The sequence below is a fragment of the Podarcis bocagei genome (assembly GCF_964188305.1).
Source record: "Podarcis bocagei genome assembly, chromosome: 3".
NCBI classification, from domain to species: domain Eukaryota; kingdom Metazoa; phylum Chordata; class Lepidosauria; order Squamata; family Lacertidae; genus Podarcis; species Podarcis bocagei.
Window position 1 is genome coordinate 45,751,757 of NC_138127.1, and position 27,111 is coordinate 45,778,867.

Consider the following 27,111-nt stretch of genomic DNA (forward strand, 5'->3'; position numbering starts at 1 on the left):
CTCCGGCACTTGTCATGGTCCTCTGTGCACCAGAGGTGGTTTAATCATGCTGGACACATGACCCGGAAAACTGTCTGTGGACAAACGCCAGCTCCCTCAGCCTGAAAGCAAGATAAGCGCCACACCCCATAGTTGTCTCTGACTGGACTTAACCATCCAGGGGTCCTTTACCTTTTACCTTTACCTAAATGGCAAAGGACAACCTGCAAAGCATTCACTTTCAAAATTGCCTTTATTTAGATGGTGCAATCCAAATTTCGATTGTAGATACTTTCAGTTTTCCCCAAATCACAAGTCTCAGAGCTTATCATGTAAACATTGCTTCTCTATCAAACTGCATACAAAAGATGTATAAGCTAGAGATAATATTTGTGCAATACATTTTAATTACTTCAATAATATATTAAAAAATAACCTGATTAGTTCGCAGATAACAATGAATAACTTTTCCAATATATGTTATTACAAAATGGAACCAAAAATAATAATAATCAAGTTGTTGTTTTTTTAATAAAAAAACCTCAGGACTCGAGAGAATTAAATTCAGCTTAATCATCGGGAAGTCAAAACTTTCCAAACTCTGTTCTGGACTCCTAGTACTTACTAATACAATGAGGGATCAATCACTTTGTTAAAAACAAAAACACCAGGTTTGATGTTTATATTGGCCTGGGAGCCCTGAATTCAAGCAGTACACAACTCAGAATCTTCACTAGTCACCATCATATACAGGAATATGAAGACCAAAGTAGTAAAGATAGTGAGGTTATCCATCACCAGATGGCCTGTTGTTTTTAAAGGGTAAATGCAGAGGCAAACCCTTTTCCCTTCAGATTGGGGCCATGAAATGGGACATGGTTGATCCTGTCCCCATGCTGTATTCCCAATCCAAATGGCTTCCTTCTTCTCAGCTGCTTTGGTCCTGTGGGGGATCTTGTACAGATGTTCACAAGTATACAAATCGATGATTGTGAATCCCCCACTGCCCCAATCCAGCTGTGTTGCCTTGAGTCACAAACCAACTAAAAACAGTTTTCTAGTTAGGAATGTGTACATTATTGGAGATTCAAATCAGAGAGCCAAGTTTGAAGCTAAGCCACTATACATATTAATTTCACCAGCATACTTTAAACTTCAAATACCTAACAAGTACATAAATTAAGGTGCAAATCTTAGCTAATTTTTAAATGTATTCCAATGACTTATCTTTTAAAGATAAGTACAAACACACAGCCTATCATTATCAAACCCTTTTTGCTAGATTAGCCTTTGCCAAGTTTGCTGATACCCAGTATCAGGTTTTTAATATCAAAATATGAAGAGAAAGATACCGTTCTTTTGTAAAACAGAAACTGCACATTTAATCCAAAAAAGTTCCAGAAAGATTAAGTCAGAAAGATAACAACAGAAGCAAGGCTCCAACCTCCAGTAACCCAGTTATTAGATTTGAACTGTGCAGAGAGTCAGTCAGTGGACAGAGATTTCCACTAGTTTATGGAAAGAAATCCTTGGGACCATATGTCTGTCTGTGTGTGTGTGTGTGTGTGTGTGTGTGATCTCAGAAATGAGAAATGTTTCACTTAGTCCAGAGATACAGGTTAATAGTAACAGTCATTGAAAGTGATTGATGAATTAATTGTTGCAGTAAATTAACTTGGCCCTATAAAGTTGGGGGTTAAGCTGACATATCAAACAGTGTGTTTGACAATTTGCATCCTGCTCACAAGCCCCTCTATGATGCCTCTAAAGGGTTCAGCTGAATGACCTTGCAAGACAACTGTGTGTGTGTGTGTGTGTGTGTGTGTGTGTGTGTGTGTGTGTGTGAAATCCTGGCCTACTTGATCAACAGATCCACACCTGGAGGTAAAGAGAAGAGTAGTAAGCACCATATAAGAAGTTGCCTATACCTTGATCGAGTATTGGCAAGTTACATTGCCACGATGAATTCAAATTAATCGTACTACACAAGCTGAGGGGGAAGCACTCGTGGATTAAAAATGCATCTTGTGACAAAGCAGAAGTGATAAAGATGGGCACATCATTTACTGAACAGCTTCACAATGAGACATGACTGGAAACTCTACTACGTAATTTAGCACATCATGATTTTGTTACTCCCCAGATGATGAGGCCAAGGATAGTTGCTCCTGCAACGAGCACAAGAATGAGGATACACAATTTCTTGCGGGACTTGCGCTGTGGGGAAGCAAAGAGGAGATTGTCAGCGTAGAAATTCCTGAACTGAACGGTTCAAAGTGCTCCATCGTCAGATGATCTACCATCCAGTTCTCACCAGTGGCATGGAAAATTGTGTTTAAACCTTTCAGACTTCAGGTGGGGATACCCATGGTTTGAATATTGCTCTTCCATTTGAAGCAAATTCCCTCCACATAGAAAACTCAACATTAACAAAACTCTACAGAACCCAAAACTGAGACAGTTCACATGTTTCGTTGAGAGACAGAGTGCAAGTTGAGAACTTGCAAGTTAGAGGTCTCTGGCGATTTCGAGATAGCAACCATGCAATCCTAACCGTGTCTACTCAGAAATAAGTCCTACAGAATTCAATGCAATTTACTGTTAGTCAAACTGGGTTAGAATTGCAGCCTTAGTCACTATTTAGATTTACAGAAAAGACTAAGTTATGGGCACTCAATAGTTTGCTTTTAAAACCTGAAAAACCCCAACTCATAGGGAAACTTATTAAAATTTGTGGTACTTAGATCTCTCAACAACTTTTTAGATTACACATTACTTATTCTGTTCATAAAAAGAATAATTTTACTACTGGGGAATCAGAACTAAGTAGGTTTGATGAGTGTAACATTCACAACTGTGCTAAAGTTAGTTTTCATAAATACTATACATGTGATGGGACAGTCTGCCCAATAAACGTGAGAGCACACCTCTTAAAAGCCACTTGCTTTCCATTTCAGTGCAGTGTATTAAATAGGTTCATGGTCATTACGGTTAACAAGTGTTTTCAATCTGTGCCTCAGGGCTGTCCCCAGGTCAGCAGTCCTGGGCTTCCCCTTCCTTAAGGGCTTTTGCATGGCTGAAATGTATCCTTGAACTGGGATCATAGTTCTTGCTTGCCTGAAGAGAGGATGGTTTTGTGTGTGTAGAGATCTCTTGACCTTCTTACGATTGCAACACACGACTCTTACTGTACAAAGGTAAAAGTCACATTTGTTGCTCTACCCACTTTGGTCTCTGCTCTCACCCACTTTTTGATTCTGCTGCATCCCCTAAACTTTGACCATGATGGAATGCAGCCCTAAGCCTGACAAATGTTTCCCAATACTGTACTACATTATCAGGCTTGCCGCTTGAGACTGCTTTTAGATTGGGCCTTATCCTCGGAGGCCCAAGTGGCCCCTGTGGATCAAACTGCATCTCCCCAACTTAGCTATCCATGAAAAGTTGCAACAAAGTGCTTGCTACAGTTATCCATCTTCTGGTCATGGCATGGTTTAATGTAATGCACTCTACATGGAGCTGCCTTCAAAGGCTTTCTGCCTGTCCAAAAGGAGTTGGCAAGGCTTCTGGTGCGTGAGTGTAATTCAAAGTGATGGTTTTGATTTAAAACCCAAGATGGCCATGTCTCAAAGCATCTGAAGGACCACCTTCTCATATAATTCCCTTGTCATATCTGCACTAGAAGTCCTTCTCTGGATCCCTCCACTTGTTGAGATAAGGCAGCTGGTGATTAAATTGTTGCTGGCACCCATCTGTCTTTGAAGACGATGGAGCAATGTGCCTTGGAGGTTGAAAGATGGGTCCTTTTCTGTTTCAGCACCACACATCTGCAACCCACCCTGTGGAACCAAGAGGTCTGCTTGTTGCCTTCTAGGTCAGCATTCAGGAACCGTACAAAGATATTCCTGTCCATGCATGATTTTGAGTGGTGTATGTTTGTGCTTTAACTCATCCTGCCTCCCTTATTACAAATGGAATGTTTAGTATGTGTTTTTTTTAAATACGATTGTAAACTGCTCTGATTTTTTGTTGGAAAAGCAGAGCATTAAAAACGATCATTAAAAATATGGCCTAGAGGAGAGTGAGTCACCTGTACCTCACATTGCTAGCCTCTTAGTAAGTCTGAGAATTAAGCTTCAATTTTTTAATCAAAGGATGGAAAATTCCCAACATAATCTAGCTGCTTCTGCTCATATTTACCTGGTAGTCTGCTGCTCTGGACAACTGCTGATTTGCTTGCTGGACATGGACTTCAGCTGTTTCTACATTGGCTTCTATGCTGTCTTTGAGGAGAAAAATAAACCACAGAGACTTTAATCTGAAGGCAGAGTGAAATTCTCAGTAACAGATAGAGATTGCTCGGGAACCTTACATCTTTAGTCCTGTTACTTGACTATGACACAGGAAAGGGGGGGGGGAATCATAAGCATACTTATTTGCAAGAACGTTCAGCTGAAACAAACCAGGAAAAAACTACAGGTAACAAAGGACACGGGGCGGATGGTGGCTCATTCAGCTTAACACATACACCCTCCCACAATACCAACCCATTGACATCGCACCCCTGCAACTTGGGTATCTGGCTAGCATGAGAAGGGTTATGGTGACCCAACTGACTGATTCACATACCAGTCAGATGCACAGGCAATTATGGTGGGAGGCTGCTACACGTGTGGGCAGCAAGGGGCAGCCCCCGCAGTCCTTTGACCTGCCTTGCACTTTCTTCCAACATGGGAGTGTGGAATTGCCTGAGCCTCCACCTGAGATCATTACAATGTGCATTATTTGCTCCTGCTGGCAGTAGTCAAAGATGAGCCATTGGCAGGGACATACATACTGTACTGATACTGGGACAGGAGACAAGTTGAACTACACATACAGTGGGTAACTTTAAGTAGTGGCAGGGGGTGGGACTCAATGCAGGATCATCATTTTTAATGGCAGCCCTCCACTGTCCTCCCACTTTTATTTTTAAAAGGTGTGATTCCACTCCTACTAAATGTGCTTAGGATTTTTCACCCCAACTAATAGGCTTCGGTTACACATGCAGAGAAGGAAAACGTAAGCTATTTCCCCAAGGTATGATCATAACCAACTTGTGGAAACAGACTGTATCCTGGACAAAAATGACTGCAACTAAGGCCACCGTGGTGGCATTGCTCACCCACTCTGTATGCAGGCACAGTTTTTCTTTTTTTGAAAAAAATCTGTTTAAAAGTTCAGCGCCTTCCTGAGCTTAATGTATAGGTCTATAAAGTGTATACTTAAAACATAGATTTTTCTTATGCATAATGCTTTTTCTGTCAACTCTTCATTCTGAACATGCTCTGAATTTAATCCTAGGAGGGCACAGCTCCTTTGAAATCTGAAAAGCTGTCAAGAACCATGTAAGTTGTAATACAAGATACCAAGCTGAAGTACACTTTTCCCACAACAAAACAGAACAGCCCCTTGAGCACATTTCATATTGTATCTCTTTTAGCCTGAAATATAAGGCAGCTACATGTCAGTTAATAAAATCCAGAAGACGCATGGGCATATTCAGATTCTTCACAAGCCAAATTTTGCCTAACCAGATGATTGGGAAACAGCTAACTCTAGCTTTTATCAAATTACCGGGAGATTTCTAGATGCTAACTGAATCCAGCTACTGTGCCCAAATGTTATGCTTACCTATCACATCTCCTTGTTCATGAATCATCATCCCCAGATCTTTAAATATTTCATTAATATCCAAAATGTCTGCCTGTAAACACAGAAGATGTTCATGTTTATACATCTCCAACAGCCCTTAGCACAACTGCAGGAATTCACTCCCAGCAACGTGTAGAAAAAAATGGAAAAAGTGACAGGACAAATGGTTGGGGGAAAGAGATGTTTGGACTACGAAACCACAAAACAGCAAGCAGCACACACAAATCCTTTAACATTCATCATGCTACTTTTAACATATCTGGAAAACAAATTGGATGTCGTGTATTTGCATATGGAATGTTTTAGCTAATTAATTAGGGTATAACCATGATCAGTTCCAGTCCTGATAGTTTTGTGTTAATGAGACACCAAAGTGTTCAACTCTGTGCAATCCATGTCTTTTTAAAGGTACAATCTAGTCTCCCTGTTTTAGCTAGATAAATCAGAGGTGTAATTCCTCCAATGAAATCAATAGGATCAAGTGGGCCTAGACTGTGCCATTTAGCAAAAAAAATTGTTATCTTTACTTAGACACTGTTTCACTCCATTTATGGTTTAGGAATTAAAATTCTGAAATATAGATGTACTTTGGTGAGCATGGTTCACTAGGTGGTGCAGGATAAGACCTTTTCTTTGGTTTTAGAAACTGACATTCAATCAATGACATGGAACCACAAGACTTAAGGGCAACAAATACTGGGGTAGGGAGAACCAATACCATAAGAGAAGTTTTTTAAAATACACTGTCAAATTAAGGAAAGAAAATTCCGCTCTTTATCTCAGTGCATTTCTAAACTTTGCCCTCTGCTCACCTCAAGCTGCCTGATGGCAGACTCTCTCTCCTCAATAAGACGAAGGTCATCTTCTGTGATTTCTTCTTCTAGTACTTGGGTCTGAGGCTGGCTATAAGTTAAAGCACAGGATATCCAAGCAGATTATTAATTAATATACTTTACACAGGAATGTTGATTGCTAGCTGCCACTGACAACCAGATTGTGGGACCTATTTGAATACCACACACAGTACCCACCGAGTGAAAGTCATTAATTGAAGCTCTTAAGAGAAAATACATATAAAAGCTGTTAAGTTTTTCTAACAGAACAATGCAGGATTAAGATCACATCACACTTTGGCAATGAAAGCACCACATTTATGACACCTCATAAAAAAAAAACTTCAACAGGTTTTATTGCCTACTTGTGAGTGATTTCAGAATTTATAGCAATATTATGTGCGCACAGTGTTTTTTACCTAGTTTACTTAATTCAATAAATGAAACAATGTCAGGTTTTACAGCACTTCCTACCTGTCCCAGGACACAAGCGTTCCTTCTTTGTAGCTTTCCTCTGGGGCACCACCCTGCAAAGTTAAGAGTTGGAAAAACAACTTATTCTGAGGCATGGAATTACATCTGCTTCAATATGACACATCCACAAAAAGGAAGGTATAAGGAAAAAGGAAAAGTTGGATCAGCCCAATTTAATTTGTGTTATATCCTTAGCACTCCCTGAAGGGCGGAAAGTAATGCAATTGCAGGTGTAGGTTTCTACACTAGGGGAAAAAATAACTTCCTTCTGTGAACTTCTTTAACTTCACTCATCTTAGGATCCAAGTCAACGTCTCCCCCCACAAAAAAATAATCAGTAAAAACAGAAAAGAAGCAAGATCACTTCAGTGTCATAACACTTCTTAGAACCACCTTAACTTCTTGTTCACATTAGGTTGGTCTGGGCCCTGCTAGATTTGCATACCCACCATACCCAACAGTTATGGAATATTTAATGCACAAAGTAGAGCAGCCATGATAGAATAAGATGGATGAATTTATATTCTCTTAGGCGGTGCTTTTTTTCTTTAAAAAATGTTTAGGGGTACTCTCATTTTCCTACTCATATTGAGTAGGCCAAACTTAGATTCACAAAATGTTTAGGGGTATGCGCACCCTTGCGTCCGCCCCCGCCCCCTCCCCCCAAAAAAGCACTGATCTTAGCACTTAGCTAGACAGGTAAAGAAAAAGCGATTTATATGTGCTGTATGCATGATATAACATTGTGCCACCAGATGGCGTCGTGAAGTCCCGTTTTTCTCTACCTGTTTTCCCTGTTTAAACTTACAATGCTTTAAACTGAAACGCCTTGGGTGTCAATTCTTGCAAAAGCTTATTTCACCTTTATGCTAGTTTCTGCTGCCCTAGATGCTACTAGATGAGACCTGTTTGCAATTATGTGGAGTATCACATGGTAATTCCTACTCACGTAAATATCACTCAGCTTCAGATCAACAAACATGAGAAACCACACCGTGTTCCCCAGGCAATTGCCCGCAAAGCCACATGCTGACAAAATCAGGCATGCTGACAGGGTCTTCTGGGTCCTGCATGCTATTGTATTCAAACCCAACTCTGACCACATGAAAGCTTCCCGTGTTCTATTCCACCCCAACCAAAAAGCTCCACCCTTGCTTGCGGCCCTAGGAGATTATCTGGTGCTTTAATAATAACAATTTTAAAAGCCACAACTTTTTGTTACAGGTGAAATTCGAGAGCTTGTCATTCATTCACAAATGGAGCTTAGCAACTGATTGCATGTGAAACACACATTTCACCATGCATCCTAATATGGAGATAACTGCTAAAGTAGTATTAGAGCAGATAAATGATAAATTCTACCCTGATTCCTCCATTATTCTATGTAATTTGTTTATTTGTTCATTTTTTAAAATTTATGTACCACGTGATTGTAAAGAAAACCCTCAAAGCGGTTTATAAAAGGTAAAACAGTATAACCAATAAAGATTTACAAACCTACTTTAAAACATGCAAAAGTTAAAACACTGAAACAGATTTTATACAGTGGTACCTAGGTTTTTGAACAGAATGTGTTCCGGGAGTCCGTTCGACTCCCGGAACAGTTCTAAAACCCAAGTGTGGCTTCTGATTGGCTGCAGGAACATCCTGCAGCCAATAAGAAGCCGCGGAAGCTGCACCGGAAATTTGGCTTCCGACAATTGTTCAAAAACCAGAACACTAACTTCTGGGTTTTGATCGTTCAGGAGCCGATATTTTCGGGAGCCAAGCCGTTTGGCTTCCAAGGTACAACTGTAAATGGAAACATCACACACACATTGGTATATACTTACTGATACCCTAGAGCTGGCTCGCACTCTGGCTACAAATTCTCTCTCTTTCTCAGCAGCTTGTCTTTGGACCCTCTGGAAATTCGTCAGTGCTGTAGTGAACTCATTTACAAGTCGGTCCTTCTGTATTTTTCTCTGACGCTAAGGGGCAAAATGTAATATATATTACATACGTGATAAAATGAGATAAATTTATTGTACAGTTGTTATTTAACTGGGCCAGAGTCGGTCATCTGTTTATTATTCAGTGCAGGAGTTTTCTACAAGCTGCTGGACAGAAGCAGCATATATGACTGCACATTTCATTAAGGCAGACATCAAGTAAGGTCAGGGGCGATATGGACAGAAGTATTCTACACATTGATGCATCCTCGCTCTCTTTTCAACTATGCAGTGTGATGAACACACATTTATCTAAGTTATGGAAGGGCGTTTTATTATTGCAAAGCCTCTGGCCACTGAATGACGTCAAAGCCTTGCACATCAAGGCTTTGGAATGGATTGCAGTGAAAGTCCAGCACTTACACAGACAAGGACAGCAATTTTAAGTTGCGCCATGCCGGAACAGGATCACATGTACACCCCTTCCCCTGAAAGGGACCCACAGTAAAGATCTGCAATTAATATGCATTAACGATAGTGTAAAGGGCTTTATCGCTAAGCAACAGTTCAAAATTGGCACCCCATAGCTATCCCCTAGTCCATGCTGGGTTCTAGCTTCTGACAAAGAGGCAAGAATGCAAGAGAGGCAGTCATTTAAACCAGTGTTGCCCCACCTAAGCACTACTCTATGAGAGAAATTTGGTGCTGTGTGTCCTGTAGCATAAAAATGCTACCAGGATAAAAGTGGTGAGATGACTGGGAAAATAATTTTCCCTAGAGTTAACATGACGACGCCTCAATTTTTAACACGATACAGAAGAAGCTGAAGGAGAACGCTATATAATTGCACATATTTTGAGCAAGTGGGAACCTGCAGCTCTCTGGATATTGTTGGGCTCCAACTCCCAAAAGCCTCAGCCAGCATGGCCAATGTTCAGTGATAATGTCCGTTGTATTCCAACAATATCTGGAGGGCTACAGTAGGGCAGGATTTCCTCTGCTTTTATTCCTTCCTCAAAGCCAGACACAGGCAGACCTGTACTCTTTTTGATGGAATAATGAGAAAATATTAAGCTATTTGTTAGAATGGCTGTAAGACAATTGCCCTGAAATGAATGTTAATTTCATTTCCCCATACAATACCATACAAGCACACTCACAGTTAAGACAAAAATGTCCAATGTTCTGCACATATTTAGACTGCTTAAACCCCACTAAAGTCAATAGGATTTAAGCAGCCTAACTGTGCACAGGATTGCAGTCAAAATGATTAAAATGATCATAATCCAAGTGCCTGTACCAAAGTAAATCCTATAATCCTAGTAGTTCAAAAAATACTTGGCCTCTTAATTATACTACAAACCAAGTTCCATTAATGTATTTTGCTTGATGTGCCTCAGGAGTAAAATGTTTTCAAACACACATGGCAGAAATGAAAAAGGCAGTTTTAGGGTTGTTGTTTTTAAAAAAATAACACATTTTTATACCTGCTCGCTTATTGAAGGCAGAGATCCAAACTCCTTAATGTATTTGTCTGTCTCTTTGGCAAGTTGGTTTGTATACTGCTGCTTCTGCTGCCTAAAACAGAAAGTTATAGCTCAGTGACGTGATTACTCAACCAACGTTTTTACTCCATTGCTGAATATCTTTAGAAATAAATCTTCAGGAAAGGCACCTATATTATTTCATATTTGCAAAATAACTGCTGGTTCCACTGGTAGAAACCAAGAATGAAGAATTCAGAAATAGTGGACCAAACTTTGCTTTAAATATATATTTTTTAAAATGAGTACTTAAATGATAAAGATTGCATTTGTCTGACAGGTTGATAGATGGGCCATGAAAAGTAGATTCGGTATTTTAAAATGTAAATAGTCAATATGGGAAGGGGAAAGAGAGAAAACATTTTTAATTATGACTAACACCATGTTCATCAGGAGGAGGCTTACATATTCTTTTTTGGAAAAGAATAAGAGTAAAAATCTCTTCCCCCCCCCCAACCCCTGAATTATGATCACAAGTTAATTCTAAGGAAAATAACATATTCTAATGTAGAACCATGATTTGAGTAGCAACATGATGTACTTGATTACTGTAAGCATTCCTAAATCAACAGCTCCTGCGTCTATTGAAGAAAAAGGCCATCTAGAGAACAGGTTGCAGTAAACTCTTCCTGTTTTAAAAAACACAAGGCACCCTGATCTACCCGTTACATCTGGACAAAGCACTGGCAATCAGGCCCAAGTGGAAGTTGGTAGGCATTACCGTATTTTTCGCCCTATAAGACGCACTTTTCCCCCTCCAAAAATGAAGGGGAAATGTGGGTGCGTCTTATGGGGCGAATGCAGGCTTTCGCTGAAGCCTGGAGAGCGAGAGCGGTAGGTGCGCACCGACCCCTCTCGCTCTCCAGGCTTCGCGGACCTCTCCCCAAGCAGCGGGAATGCTCCCGCTGCTTGGGGAGAGTTGCCGGCATCCCGAAGCCTGCGCGCGCTGATCCCAGCGCCTGCAGGCTTAGCGGATCTCTCCGCAAGCAGCGGGAACGTTCCCGCTGCTTGGGGAGAGTTGCCGGCATCCCGAAGCCTGCGCGCGCTGATCCCAGCGCCTGCAGGCTTCGCGGATCTCTCCGCAAGCAGCGGGAACGTTCCCGCTGCTTGGGGAGAGTTGCCGGCATCCCGAAGCCTGCGCGCGCTGATCCCAGCGCCTGCAGGCTTCGCGGATCTCTCCGCAAGCAGCGGGAACGTTCCCGCTGCTTGGGGAGAGTTGCAGGCATCCCGAAGCCTGCCCGCGCTGATCCCAGCGCCTGCAGGCTTAGCGGATCTCTCCGCAAGCAGCGGGAACGTTCCCGCTGCTTGGGGAGAGTTGCCGGCATCCCGAAGCCTGCGCGCGCTGATCCCAGCGCCTGCAGGCTTCGCGGATCTCTCCGCAAGCAGCGGGAACGTTCCCGCTGCTTGGGGAGAGTTGCAGGCATCCCGAAGCCTGCCCGCGCTGATCCCAGCGCCTGCAGGCTTCGCGGATCTCTCCGCAAGCAGCGGGAACGTTCCCGCTGCTTGGGGAGAGTTGCAGGCATCCCGAAGCCTGCCCGCGCTGATCCCAGCGCCAGCAGGCTTCGCGGATCTCTCCGCAAGCAGCGGGAACGTTCCCGCTGCTTGGGGAGAGTTGCAGGCATCCCGAAGCCTGCCCGCGCTGATCCCAGCGCGGGCAGGCTTCGCGGATCTCTCCGCAAGCAGCGGGAACCACCGCTGGGCTCCCACGGCTTGCAGAGAGCTGCCTGTTTGCGGGCTGGGGTCGGGGGAAGCTCGGGCTGCCCCAGCCCTGCGCCTGGGGGGGGAAATAATTTTTTCCCTTTATTTCCCCCCCAAAAAACTAGGTGCGTCTTATGGGCCGGAGCGTCTTATGGGGCGCAAAATACGGTAGTTAGCGTGCCCAGTGGTATTAACTGCAAAGCCAGCTCTTTTAGTGTCCATGTATATGCCCAACACCCCTCTTTCAGGAGATTCTATTCTTATTTGCAGGAATTCTCTCACTAATGAGCAGGGGCACAAAATATATTAACAACCAAGATCTGTAGAAACCACCAATAAAAACCTGTAGGCACAGGACTGTATACATCTATAATCATGTGGCTTCAGGCTAATCTAAATATTACATTTGATCTACATAACCTTCCGGTGCATGAGTGACACTTGCCAACATAACATTATAGAAACAATGCATTCCTAATTTCTTTCTTTCTTTCTTTCTTTCTTTCTTTCTTTCTTTCTTTCTTTCTCTCCTTCGCAGTTATTTTGGAATATATTCCTTCTTTTGATTTCATACTATACTATACTTTTGCATCACTTAACAAAACCTAACTTGCTGAAACTGTTGTCAAAATCCTAAGAGTCATTTCCAAAATGCCGGAAGTAGCAAACATGAAAGTGGTTTGAACTTTTAAAAGAACCTCAGTGGGCTTTGTTGGCTCTGTACATTCTTGCTTCCAACACCATCTGGGTGCTTAATAGTGCCAACAATGCAACTTGGAGGATTAACAAGTCAACATACAGCTAAGATGTTGGTTTATCCCCACACTCCTTTTCTGTTCTCAAATGTTTCAAAGACGCAGAGCACTTTGGTAAGACAGGAACACATATTGAGAGGCTATCTACAATGCAGTTAAATGAAGGTCATCTCATGAAGCGCTTACAGCTGTTGCCGCAATTCATGCGTGTCTTGTGGCGTTCCAAGTTGATTCAGTACTCTTTGTATTTCTGCAGCTGTTTGCAAAAAGAGGAAGAGGGTTTTTGTAAATGATACATTTCCACCACAATTTCATGCATCTCTAATTGACAATTCAGAAACATATACCAGTTGACAGAGCTGTGGTAGGTCAAATTCAGCGAAGTTTTCAAAAGCAAAGATATACATACACATACACAAAAAAGATCATGTTATAGCTGAACTGCTGAAAACGAAAGCCTTTCAAATAATGTTTTTAAACTTAAAACATTTCAAGAGCCTCAATGCACCTTTTGTCTGTCCTGTCTAGTCCAACATGCTCTTCCACAACAAAATGTCTATGGGAACCCTAAAAGCAGGATATATGTGCAAGAGCGCACTCTCAATGTGTGATTTCTAGCAACTCATATTCAGAGGCATATTGCCTTCAATACTGGAGGTCATATAGGTAAAGGTAAAGGACCCCTGGACAATTAAGTTCAGTCAAAGGTGACTAAGGGGTTGTGGTGCTCATCTCACTTTCAGGCCGAGGGAGCCAGTGTTGTCCACAGACAGCTTTCCAGGTCATGTGGCCAGCATGGCTAAACCACTTCTGGCACAACAGAACACCATGATGGAAACCAGAGCACACGGAAACACCATTTACCTTCCCGCCACAGCGGTACCTATTTATCTACTTGCATAGGCATGCTTTCATACAGCTAGGTTGGCAGGAGCTGGGACAGAGCAACGGGAGCTCACCCCGTCGTGGGGATTCAAACCGCCAACCTTCTGATCAGCAAGACCAAGAGGCTCAGTGGTTTAGACCACAGCACCATCCACATCCCATTGGAATTTATATATTGTCATCATGACTACATGCATTGATAATATCCCACATGAATTTGTCTAATCCCTTTTTAAAAGTCATTCAAGTTGGGAATCATCGTCACATCTTGTAGCAGTGAATTCCATAATTTAACTATACCCCGTGGTCATTTTGCTTGCCCTTTTCTGCAGCTTTTCCAGCTCTGCAATATCCTTTAGGTGCGGTGACCAAAACTATTTCAAGTGTAGCTGCATCATGTGCATAAAAAGCAATATTATATTGGCTGCTTCATTTTCAATTCCCTTCCTAATGATTTCCCCAAAAGGAATTCACCTTCTTCACTGAACTATCCACCACAATCACAATCCCTTTCCTGATCCCTTTCTTGGTCAGTAACCACCAGCTCAGACTCCATCAGCATATATTTGAAGTTGAAATTATTATTATTATTGCCCCAATGCACATCTCTTTATACTTGCTTACAATGAACTGCATTTGCCATTTTAATGTTGATTCCCCAATTTGGAGAGATCTTTCTTTGAAGCTCTTCAATATCACTTTTTTATTTTATTTTACCACCTTAAATAAATTGGTGTCATCAGTAAACTTGGTTACCTCGCTGCTCATCCCTAATTCCAGATCATTTACCAATGAATTAAAAGCCCTGGCAACCAATATAAATCCTTGGAGGCAGCCCACTTCTTACATTTGCTTATTCCTACTCTCTGCTGTCTGTTCTTTAGCTAGTTACTGATTCATAAGGTTACTTCTCCTCTTAGCGTGTGATTTCTAAGCTTATCAATATTAACTAGTGGTTACCTGATCATCCCCATCCACTTGCTTGTGGAGGCAAATAGCTCCTAGAGGCTGCTGAGATAGAAGCTGCCTCTGCAGATACTATGTTAATTCTTGTCCACCTACCGTATTTTTTGCACCATAACACTCACTTTTTCCCTCCTAGAAAGTAAGGGAAAATGTCTGTGCGTCTTATTAGGGGAATGCTACGGGTGGCATGCCTACGGATTTTCCTCCTCTAAAAACTACGTGAGTGTTGTGGTCGGGTGCGTGTTATAGAGCGAAAAATACGGTATATGCTTGATAAAAGTTATCTTTGAAAGAATGCTTCAAATCAATTCACTCAGAGGGGAAGATAAGCTAGTGGGCCTGTAATATCCTGGATGCCCTTTGGATTCCCCCCCAACCCCCAACCCCCAAGTCTTTCCAGTCCTGTTCCTAAAACCCTGGAGAGTCATTGCCAGTCATATCAACAAAATGGTCTGGCTTTCGACAAAGCAACCCCCTATGTTCCAAACATACAGATGTCAGGGGTGGAGCTCATGGGTTGTGAGCCACATGCTCATTCAGTATGTGGAGCCAAAGTTGAGAACAGTGCTATCTTACTACCCTCATTCAACCATACAGTATATGAACAGTTGAACAGGTTTTCAACCTAGGTTTCTCATGCCTCAGCCATTATTAGTACAGGAAGTTGGAAGTCAGGCGTTACTATAGGGAGCATACGCCTGAGGAAATCACACACTCAGTGGAACTCAGGCCATGAGATCCATTCATAAAGTAGCTGACTTTCAGGAGCCCAAGGCACAAGTGCAAAGCCCTTTGAGATGTGCAGAATGAATCCTAGTTACAAAGAAATGTGGTTAGAAGAGGGATACAGCTCACCTGCACATGTTATGAATAAATGCCACCTGCTGGCCATCTTGAACAGACATAAGCATCCTAATTCACTAACAGGAAAGTGTTTGTCATTGTGGATCTTCTATATTGTAGGCGCTAAAGGCTTACGGGGAACCCCTTGCATTTAGCGCACAGGATGCCCTGCACACCACACAGAGCAGATGATCCTATCAACTCTTGCCTATGTAACCCCTTCCACATCTATGCTAGAGGCTTGCTACCATGTTAATGCAAAACACCAAGATCATGGACTGAAACGGAATACCAAGTCATTTTCATAATCAAATGCTAGGTTAATCCACAAGGAAGAGATTCCATCTGATCAGCCTGGATAGCTCAGTTGGTTAGAGTATGGTGCTGATAATGCCAAGGTTGCAGGTTCGATCACCGTATGGAACAGCTGCATATTCCTGCCTTGCAGGGGGCTGGACTAGATGATCCTCAGGGTCCCTTCCAACTCAAATTCTACGACATTTTCATAGCTACAATACTCTCTTTGTTCATGTCCTAAATTGATCAAACAGCAACAACCTAACTTAAAAATTAGTTAGGGCAGACCAAGTTAATTAAGACTTTAGACAACTGAAGTTTAATTGGAAAGATCATTTTAAAGCCAATGAGCTGTCATGTTCTTACATCTTATCTTTTTCTTTATGCTTGAATTTTAGCACCTAGGATTCTTGCAATGTTAACTTAGAAAAGTTACCCAATACTGCCCTCTGCAGGATGCACTGTGCAACAAGTTGTTAAAGTTTTTCAGCGTTGCTCTATGAACAGCAGGCCTTTATGACTACACACATGTGGCAGGGCTTACCAATGCACTTGTTTTGCATTTTCCTTTCTCTTGACCTTATTTCCTTAAAAATAAATATATATGTTAGCACAAACAAGTTCTGGACCTTCTCTTTCTCCTCAGCTGAATGTCAACAGCTTGTAAAAGTGGGGCTGTGCCTTCTAGTTTCAATTTGAAACCACAGACTTCTTCTAAACAGCAAGCACATGTTTTTTCTCTGACAGGGCCCAACTATGTCCCTGTTGATCTCAGGCATGGAGAGCAGTCATCAACAGCCTCTCTCAGCATGTTCCTCCTCCATTCCAACTGCTCTCTCTTCTTTCCTTCTGTATTTCCTCCTACCAGTTTAGCACAGAGTGCTGAAGCCAACTTTGGGCGGGGGGAGGCAAAAGTGCCCTCTAGACAAGCAGATATCCATCAGTTATCTGAGTTACTAACCCACATTTCCCCCCTCTAGCCCAGCTGCCCACATATACGTCTGTCAGTCACCTAGGATATAGGAGATAGTTATCAAACCCTTCCTTGCATAGAGGGTTTTCCTGTTCTACCAGATGAATAGATTTTTATGTATTATTTTCTGGCTGAAAATGGTCCTACAATTCAGATTTATTTTTATTATTTTTACAATTTAATTGAGCTCCACAGAGAAGACTCTTCAGTGAATGGGTATCAGCTAGAGAAGGAATTGCCCTTTATTGCAGCATTCTATGGGAGTGGGCTTCTTCTACAGGAAGGGCAAAGACATAAATTCAATAAATAGATTCAGTATATAAATTCAACTGTTGTTGGACTACAACTCCCATCATCCCCAGTCACCTTAGTAGCTAATAGTTAGGGATGATGGAAGTCACAATCCAACAACAAGGATATTGTACGATTCAACCTCCATTAGGTAGAATGGAAGGAGAAAAATGGTATACAGGAAGTTTTCGACTACAGTCAAATGTAGATGCTTTACTATTCTTTCAAATCACTGCACAATAGTCACCTTAAAGAAGATAACCGACCCAGTTTTGCAATCAACATAGCAGGTTCAAAGAAAAGTGCCGGCCTTTACCTCATCATTTGGAGCATTTATTAAGCTAAATTACAACCAGAAACTCAAGGGTTTAGCCTCATAGCACATCATGCAGCCTATTTGCAAAAGCTAAGCAGTTCTAGTTCTGGTTAATGATACAAAATGCATTCAGTAAGAACTGCATTATATGCCCATAGCATAAGAACTTTGCATTCGCTACCTGAAAATAAAACTTGCATTATAATTAACTCCTTACACATCACATAGGCCTGACGTATCACCTGCACAAAGCAATTGTCCAATTAAAGAGAAACAAGTTACACCATTAGAACTTGTTTGTCTTGTTTAGTCATTAAGGCAAAACCTTCATAATAATCTAGTCTGGGTGCTAGAGCAGTGATTACATCATCCATGTGGGCTGATTTTTCTGACAGCAAATTCCTCGTACTAGTAATTTATTTTCTCCTCCCTTGACCCACACAGCATTCCAATGTGAATTTAGCTCCAACCAAAATGCTTCAGAAGTTAACAGATTAGGCTACCAAGGTTAAATAGATTGTGATGTTGACAGAGTTTAAGGAGCCTCCCACTTTCTAGCAGTCATTCATTCACCGTCTTTCAATTCAAGGACTTTGGCGATACCAGAGTCCTGAAGTGGAAAAGGGGCAGGAAATCAGGAAGAAGCACTATTTGGCAATTCTGTCTCTAGATCAGCACAGGACCCTATGAACTGAGACAACCCCAAAGAGAAATTATTGAGAGAAGTACTCCCACTGCGAGATTTGCAATTTCCATGCTTTCTACCAATTTTGGAGAGAAAGAAATGGATGACAAGCTCTTCACTCCCTTTCATTTCCAACTCAGGGATCTCCCCTCTGAAGCCTCCTCCCATTTCAAGATTTTATTTTAGTATTAAGCATCTCAGTGTTTAAAACTTGGGGCACCCTCTAACCGGCTGTTTCAGTTCTTATAATGAAGTAATATGCACATTTCATCAATTGCCAACGTTCTGAAGCAGCTCCTAGCAGCATCATGCTCCCACCCCTAGCTCTTTTAGCACTCAGTCCTCTTTTTCATCTTTACCAGTTCTACAGCATCTGCCCTGCCAGCCCAACCATAAGTGCACAGGAGTCTTTCTTTCCCATGTGGTTTCCCTTCCCTTTCAGAATTTCATCACACACAAGTGGGGAACCTCCCAAGGGGCTGGGCATTGCCACATAAAGCAAGATGAGTCAAACTGGTAGAAGAAGCTTATATGTGCCAGAGAGAACACAAATGTAGCAGCAGCCACCAGTCATTTAAGCAAAGCCTGAGTGGGAAACCTATTGCCCTCAAGCTGTCTTCATGCCTCTTCCCCAGCAGCACTGAGAAGGTGGCGTGGCAGAATGAGAGCCAGGAAAAGAAAAGCGGGTGGTAACCCCCCCCCCCCAGTAGCACATTACCCCCAAGAGAATATAGCCTCTCCCCATATAAACTGTCCTGAACTCTGTGTTCATCGCCTGAGGCCTTTCTTCATGTGCCTCCTCCATGTGAGATCCTGAGAATGGAAGTTCTCTGTAGTGGCTCCCTGTTTGTGGAATGCTTTTCCCCTGAGAGACTCGCCCGGCATCTTCATTACAGAAGAGGCCAAAATGTTGCCCTTCAACCAGGCCTTGGGCTGATTAATATTCTACAGCCTTTTAAATGTGTCTGTGAGAAGGGCAGAGGGCCTTTTCGGTGGTGGCACCCGTCCTGTGGAACGCCCTGCCATCAGATGTCAAGGAAATAAACAACTGTCTGACTTTTAGAAGACATCTGAAGGCAGCCCTGTTTGGGGAAGTTTTTAATGACTGATGTTTTATTGTATTTTTAATATTCTGTTGGGAGCTGCCCAGAGTGGCTGGGGAAACCCAGCCAGAGGGGCGGGGTATGAATAATAAATAATAAATTTATTATTATTATTATTATTAGTAGTAGTAGTAGTAGTAGTATAAGGGGGGTATTGTTTTGCTGCTTTGTTTTCCTTACATTCATGTTTTTATCCGGCATTTTATTCTGTGAACCGCCCTGAGATATTATGATGAAGGGCGATATATAAATCAATCAATCAATCAATCAATCAATCAAATAAATAATTAAGCCCTTGACAAATATAATGGTTCCCCACCCCTGAGGAAAAGGTATATGAGAAAGGGAAGCAGGCAACCCACACATTCAGAAACAGTCTGACACTGTTCTTTGGAATTACCGTATTTTTCGCCCCATAAGACGCACCGGCCCATAAGACGCACCTAGATTTTAGGGGGGGAAATGAAGGAAAAAAATTTATTTCCCCCCCAGGTGCGCTGCGCTACACCAGGAGCTTGGGGCGTGCTGAGGTCAGCGCGCCCCAAGCTTCTGCATGCCGGCAAGCAGTCCGCTGCCGCCCCAAGCCTTGCGCACCCTGCCTTCAGGGCGCCCGACGCTCCGAGAAGCAGGCTGCTATCCGCAGCCTAGGCAACCCTGTGGGACCCCCCACAGGGCTGCCTAGACTGCGGATATCTTCCTGAAGCCTGGAGAGCGAGAGGGGTCGGTGCGCACCGACCCCTCTCGCTCTTCAAGCTTCAGCGAAAGCCTGCATTCGCCCCATAAGACGCACCCAGATTTTCCCTTCATTTTTGGAGGGGAAAAAGTGCGTCTTATGGGGCGAAAAATACGGTAGATTTCTTACCATGACTTAGTGGAGAAGACTATATGCTTCCCACATCAATAACACTCTGCCTATCCAAAATCAGCACGTGAGGGAGAAAGCCTCAGGCCTACCATTTTCCCCAGCATGCTAGCTTTCTATCAAAAGGATTTTCAGATGGAAGAACATCTGAATGCATATAGAAGGGCTTTTACCAGTTACTGTTTCTGAAGGTGTGGCTCGACACACAGTTCTACAGAAGGCTATGTGTTGTGACACACAAGGATTATGACGTTGTGAATCCTTTACAGCGGTATGAGTAAATATAAGTGGCCCAGTACAAAGGGAGGAGGAAGGATGAAAGTAAGGGAGGAGGAAGGAAGAGATAAGTCAGCAGATACAGCTCCTAATCATTTAAAGGAGAAGCAAGGGCATGGCAACCAGAAAGTGCCCTCTTCATCATGCTACATTGGAGCTTGCTGCACATATATTTAACAAGGTCACAACAATAATTACAGTATGGAATTTAATGAGGATTCAAGCCACCTGCTCACAGCTGAAGAATAATCAGTTGGTATGCATTGATAAGATCACCCCAAAGCTAAATTGTTTAGCAAATAATAATAATAATAATAATAATAATAATAATAATAATAATAATAATAATGGCACAATATGTACATGCAAATGGTGCGTCACTCATGATCTCTAGCACCATTCTCAAAGTGATGAATTTTCCTCCACATTCATCTGGCCCAGTGGACTTCAGTCCATGAAAATCTATGTGACAATAAGATGTATTTTAAGGTGCCACAGTACTCTCTTCCAATTTCTTCTTTTCTACAACAGTTTAATATGGGAGAGGGGGGAATCTTACCAACATATTTATGCAAACCAACAATAACAGTTTTTCTTCAAAACATAGCCTTATGACAAAAGTACTCTCATAGAAGGAAATATCTACAGAGGATTTTTGAAGACCATTTGGGTACATTGTTTTTAGACACACCTTTCCACACCATTCAATTTTGTGCTGCCTTTTCCTAGTACTGGGCCATTCTGAATTCAATCCTTCACCGCCCAGAACATGTACAACAGACTTCGGATAAGATAGTTAAGGTGTGTAATTCATGACTAGGTCCTGAAACCTCACCAGAAACCAGATATTGAAGTATAGTTGCAGAACTGCTGAAGGTTTTGCTAACAAAGTCCAGAATTTTGAAAACTGACATAAAACTAATATTGGCACAAACTTTTGAAATGTTAAGGATCTCGTCAATAAAGGGCAATATACTGTGCCTATCTGCCAGTGGAACAGATGACTGCTTGTACTATGAGACTTTCTCTGTCTCCTCCATGCTGCCGCCCCTCCACCCAAAATCTGGTCTGAAGTATTGGGTGGTCCTCTGGGCAGAGGCTAGGAGGAAGAGAGGGAGAAACAGAAGTCTGCTTGGAAAACACTGGATTTCACCCAAAGCTCCTAAACCTGTCATGACAAAAATAAAAGATATAGGGACAGGAACATTTGTAAATAGGAATAGCTTTAAGGAACTTACTGCATTGTGTGATTTTCTGGATATTTGAAGTGATGCGTTGTGCTAACTGGTTAGGGTCCCCAGCGATGCCTGCATTGTACGCCATGGCTGATTGGGACGATGCACACTAGGTCATAAACGAAAGATTCACCAATAATGCCACCTGAAAATATAAGGAGAATATCTTTTTTAAGAAGTTACACATAATAGGGAAAAGCATCATAAAAACTCAAATGTTCAAGTAAAACTTTAATCACCCTTTTTAATCACCCTTCCTATGGTACCTCCTATTTCCTTTGAATGATCTGCAGAGCAAGTTAGATTTTGAAAGGCTAGGAAGGAAATCCAAAAGTGCAGTAAAGAAGAGGTTTATAGCGCAATTAAGATATCTGGCTAACTCTGTTTATAACTACACTGTAGGCCAGTAATGCTGGTACATAAGGGGAAGTAGAGAAGAAAAGAGGCGACTTTGGAAGGATGTCAACACAGAGAATGCCAGTTTCCACATCCAGACAAACTTGCTTGCAGCTTATACGAATCAAGACAGACACTCTATAGACTATTGTGTTAATTCCCTACGAGTGGGTAAAATTATCAACTTGAGCTGGGAAAGTTTGGCCATGAAGTTTGCTGGATAATTATGAGCAGTAACCATCCTTCACTGATCTCATGGAATTGTTGTGAAAATAATAAAAGTGGGAGGCATATTCTGGCCTTTAAACTCCATGAAGAAAAAAAGAGAGTAAAAATAGGGGCTGTGAATCAGCTCTGCATGGAGGAGAAATAATGGGCATCTTCTCACACTCCTGGGTTGAAATGTGATTTCAATAAACACTCACCCATAAGCCAGATCCGCCATCCCCAAATCACTTGCCACATGGCAGTATAGTTCTTTCCCCCATATAATTCTAGGCAGGGCTTTTTTCAGCCAGAACTTACTGGAACTGGGTTCTGGCACCTCTTTGGTGAGTGCTAGCACCTCTTTCGTGCATTCTGGCACCTCCTTAGCATTTCAGCCTGATGGCATAGCAGCATGGCATTACAGAGGCTGTGGGTAGTGGCGGCGTAAGAATAGAAGCTTTTTCAGGGGAGATATCCCCTAAAAAAAGCTCAAAAAGTTCTGGCACCTGTATCTAGGACCAAGGGCTTTGCGAGGAGTGAGGTTGCCTTCAAAGCCCTGAAGAGCAATGGATTACTTTTTGTTAAAGCACAACAATGAAGGTGACAATGCCTTTCATTTTATGAGCAGCCTCAGACATTACAGAAAGAACCAGCGTAATCAGCGAGAGGAGCCCCGCAGACCATCTATTTCACTACACCAGTGTTTCCCAACCTTTTTTGGGCAAAGGCACACTTGTTTCATGAAAAAAAATCTCGAGGCACACCACCATGCCAGATGGGGAAAGGTCACTTTTTACTTATGTAAAAAAAAATAAAAAAATAGTAACAGCATAGAAGGTAATGGTTAGGCTAGCATCCCTCTTCCAAATATGCTAGGTTTTTATTTGCAGGGACTGTTCTACATGGGAAGGGGAAAGGAAAGTTAATAGAAGGAAAGGCGGGTGGGAGAGAAAGAGAAAGAAAGAGGGAAGGAAGGGGGGAAGAGAAGTGGAAAGGAGGGAGACCGAGGCGGGGGAGAAGCATCTGGAGAGTTGCTCTGAAGTTTGGGGGGCCGCGGGGGTGGGCGCGCGTCCCAGGAGGCGGAGGCCAGCCCGGGCTGGGAGCCGCGCCGCGGCCCGGGGCGGAAGGCAGACCGCGGCTCCTAGGATGTGGAAAGGGGACGGCGGCGCAGGGGGAGGAGACCCGCACAGCTAGGGCAGCGCGCAGGGGGAGGGGAGCGGGCCGGAGGCGGGCGAGGGGGGCCGCGATCCCGCGCGCTGCGAACATGGCCTCCTTCCCCACGGGCCCCGCCGAGCCCCCCGGCCGGGGAGGGCGGTGCGCCCCCGCCGCCGGAGGAGAGCAGAGGCAGGAGGAGGAGGACGAAGGCGCTGCCGAGGAGGCGCGCCAACTTCTGCCAACTTCGGCGCCCGCCCCGTCGCCGCAGGCTCCTCCCGGCCGAGAGCCAGAGGACGGCGGCGGAGCAGGAGGAGGAGGATCGGGTTTGGCGACGGCTGCTGCGTCCTCTCCAAGCGCGGGGCTGGCCTCCGCCGCGCCCGATCCTCCGCGCTCGCCGCGCTTCTCGGCGGAGCAGGTCTCGTGCGTGTGCGAGGCGCTGCTGCAGGCGGGCGAGAGCCTGGCCAAGGCGCGCGCGCTGCTGGCCTTCCAGCGCGGCGACTTCGCCGAGCTCTACCGCCTGGTGCAGAGCCGGCGATGAGATGTGGGAGGGAGCTCGCTCGCCGCCCCGCGTGTGCCTATGTGGGGCACGTTACAGCCCCGTGACGTCAGCGCCACGCAGGCAGCCAGGCAGGCAGACGGCAAGAGCCCCGCGCTGGGCGGCCTCTCCTGGCTGCCGCTGCCCCGCCTCTCGCCGCCTGACTCGCCCGCCTCCCTCCCACGGCACACCAGGCAACGTCTCGCGGCACACTAGTGTGCCGCGGAACACCGGTTGGGAAACACTGCACTACACTACCACCTCCATCTTGTAATAGGAGCTGTGCAGAGATGCACACAAGCTCTAGATGCAGGAACAGCTTGAGAGAGAATAGCCTGAAGACACAGGTCAGGGATGGGGAATTGTGGCCCTCCAGATGTTGCTGGGCTAAAACTTATGTGAAGCTAAGCAGACGACAGTGCAGGCTGTTTGGATTGTAGACCATGTTCACAGAATCATTTGGATGGTTTTCCAAGTCCCTTGGAGGAACAGCAGGACATTTGTTTTGGAGGTGAGCTATTATTTTTTTAATGTTGTTGGAATATTGCTAGATCTTATAACATATTATGAGGGGATTTAATTTCATAGTACATTTTATGAGATGTTTTCATTAACTTCTTGTTTAACTACTTGTTATATTTTGTAACTTAGTGAATTATGTAACTTTTTCACAATTCTATGATTCTGTGTCATGAGAGCATAGGCAGCATACAAATAAATGCAGATGATAACATTAAGACTGAACTTCCTCTGCTCATGTTTTCCCATTGTTACACTAGGAATTCTCACAAAGCCTCCTGAGTCCTGACCAACATTTAAATGTTCTCTCAACATAAAGATATCCCAGTGTTTTAACATAGACTGTTATTTTGAAATAGCTTTTTGCTACGTTGTATGAAAGTATATAAAAGACAGTTAAAAGAAAGTATATAAAAGACAGTTACTTCGAAACTACTCTCTGCTACGTTGCATGAAAGTGAAATAGCAGTTACTTTCTCATATAAACAGCTCCACGATAAGGACACAGTTAACTGTCAAACCAGCTTCTCATGAACAGAACTGCTTTGCATGGAATGGTAAGCCAAACCATGGCTTAGCATGAATGTGCACAAGTGAAGGTTTTCACAGAGAAGATCATGGATGCTGCACTCCTGAACTGGTCCTCCTGGTGGTATGAGCTAAACCATGGTTTGGCTTAGTGAGATGTCTGAACCTGAACTTATGGTTTGTCTCCTGCAGACAAACCATGAACGTCTAGGATCTGGAAAACCCACTCTGCCAAACCACTGCTTAGCTCATGGCAGTGCAGCAGCAGGAGGACTGGAGGTGCAAAGTGGTCTGTTCGACTTCCAAAATGTTCATAAACCAAGGTGCAGCTTCCAATTAGTTGCAAGAAGTTTCTGTAGCCAATTGGAAGCCACAGAAGCTGCACTGGATGCTCGGGTTCCAAAGAACGTTCACAAACCAGAACACTCACTTCCAGCTTTCTGGCGTTTGGGAGGCAAAATGTTTGACTCGGAAAGCGTTTGTGAACCAAGATATGATTGTAGTAGGTCAGAAATGGTGCTATTTCTGTAGAGACACAGAAATCTGCCTTACAAAGAATCAAACTGTTAGTTCATCCAACTCAGTCTACACTGAGGGTCTTCCAGGGTTTCAAACTAGGATTTTATGTGGAGATGCTAGGGACTTAATTTGGGATCTTTTGCATGAAAGGTATGCACTCTCCCGTGCACTGAGGAGGAAAGTCTATATTTGTAGACATCTATGGGCCTTCGCTTCTGCGAGAGCTGAGAGTGCAGGGTTCAAGCTCCTGTAGAGGTTTGTGCACATAAGCTTCAGTGCTCAATCAGTGCTCAAACATGAGAGCAATCTACTAAATGATCCCGAGGCAATCAGGATAGCTTCAGTACCTCTCCACATGGCTTGTAATGTGTGAAGGGGCCACTGAATTATAGGGCATGGAAGTGTGATCATCTGCTCTAGGGTAGAAGATCTATACATGAAAACCCACCCTGGCTGAGATCCTAAACAACTTTACTGAGAACACGTCTGTCAGCCACCTTGTATAGGCCACAAGCATTTTGCGCAGGGGTTCCATTCCCACTCCTTCTGCGTGCCCTACCCTGTCCCATTCCAGCCTGCCCCCATTCTGCCTTCTTCCGGATCCAAAAGGACCCACACATCAGCAATCACACATCCACTGACATGCCTAATTCATAAACCACTTTGAGGACTTGTTGCTGAAAAGCAGGTACAAATACGTAACAATAATGAAGAGCAAGCTTGGGAAGAATTCCAAGAAGACCGGGAGACAAACAGGAATAGTCTGGAATCATCAAGCCAGGTACAGAGAGCAGAAGTGGGCTGTGGTCTTTCAAATTTCAGTGACTCCCTGTGTGAGGCCAAAATTCAGCGCCTTCCATTCTTCTCAGTTCACTACATCATAGTTGCAACACCCTGTGGCACCCCCTAGGCTTGGTGTCCAGTGTAACAGAACTGGTTGCACTGCCCTAAATCCATCTCTGTGGGAAGGCAGCCCAGTCCAGCAGGGGTCCAGGCTTAGGACCATGTTCAGGGCAATACCAATGGTTTCCCGTGGGGCAACTTTCAAGACGTAGAGCTCAATTCTATTTTTAACTCCTCTTTCAGTTCCTTTTACTGCAACATCACCTCTCTTACACACCTGGTGGTACTTCCTCTTCAATTTGACTTTAAGGTGCCTGAAGTGTCCCACAGTCTTGCACTGAGATTTATGGTTACTAGCACGACTGGGTGGTGCACCTAATTATCCTGTGGAAAGAAACTTGCTGGAGTATACAGTATCTACGCAGGCATGGGAGATTTAAGATACTCTGTTGCCCAACTTTTGAGATTGTTTTGCAAAAGTAGTAGCGATTAGCAACCCTAAACACTAGGGTGGAGCATCCTAAAGAAACAAACTTGGAATAGAGGGTAGGGACAGTTATTCCTCTACAACAGGGGACAGCAAACTTTTTAAGGAGGGGGTTGGTTCACCACGCCTCAGACCTTGTGGTGGGACGGACTACGCACACATGGCGGGGGGGGGGTTCTCTCTCTCCTTCAGCCCTCCCCCTGCTTTCCTACCTCCTCTGCCACTCTGCCTGCGGTTGGGAGCCAGCAGTGGTGGCGGCGCCTCTCCTTTCTGGGCCAGCTT

At 43.6% G+C, this 27,111-nt stretch overlaps 1 protein-coding gene across 2 annotated transcripts in view; it reads right to left on the bottom strand.

The window, feature by feature from the left end:
* Window positions 1-213: 213 nt before the first annotated feature.
* Window positions 214-27,111, bottom strand: part of STX7 (syntaxin 7) — a 30,491-nt gene continuing 3,593 nt past the window's right edge. For both annotated transcript variants that reach the window (XM_081187800.1, XM_081187801.1), the window contains exons 2-10: window positions 21,644-21,785; window positions 13,095-13,164; window positions 10,399-10,489; window positions 8,813-8,950; window positions 6,981-7,033; window positions 6,486-6,576; window positions 5,653-5,725; window positions 4,180-4,262; window positions 214-2,196 (exon numbers count right to left, since the gene is read on the bottom strand). In XM_081187800.1, coding sequence (XP_081043926.1) covers window positions 2,101-2,196; window positions 4,180-4,262; window positions 5,653-5,725; window positions 6,486-6,576; window positions 6,981-7,033; window positions 8,813-8,950; window positions 10,399-10,489; window positions 13,095-13,164; window positions 21,644-21,728 — 780 coding nt within the window. In that variant the 5' untranslated portion in view covers window positions 21,729-21,785 and the 3' untranslated portion in view covers window positions 214-2,100. The remainder of the gene's footprint in view (window positions 2,197-4,179; window positions 4,263-5,652; window positions 5,726-6,485; window positions 6,577-6,980; window positions 7,034-8,812; window positions 8,951-10,398; window positions 10,490-13,094; window positions 13,165-21,643; window positions 21,786-27,111) is intronic.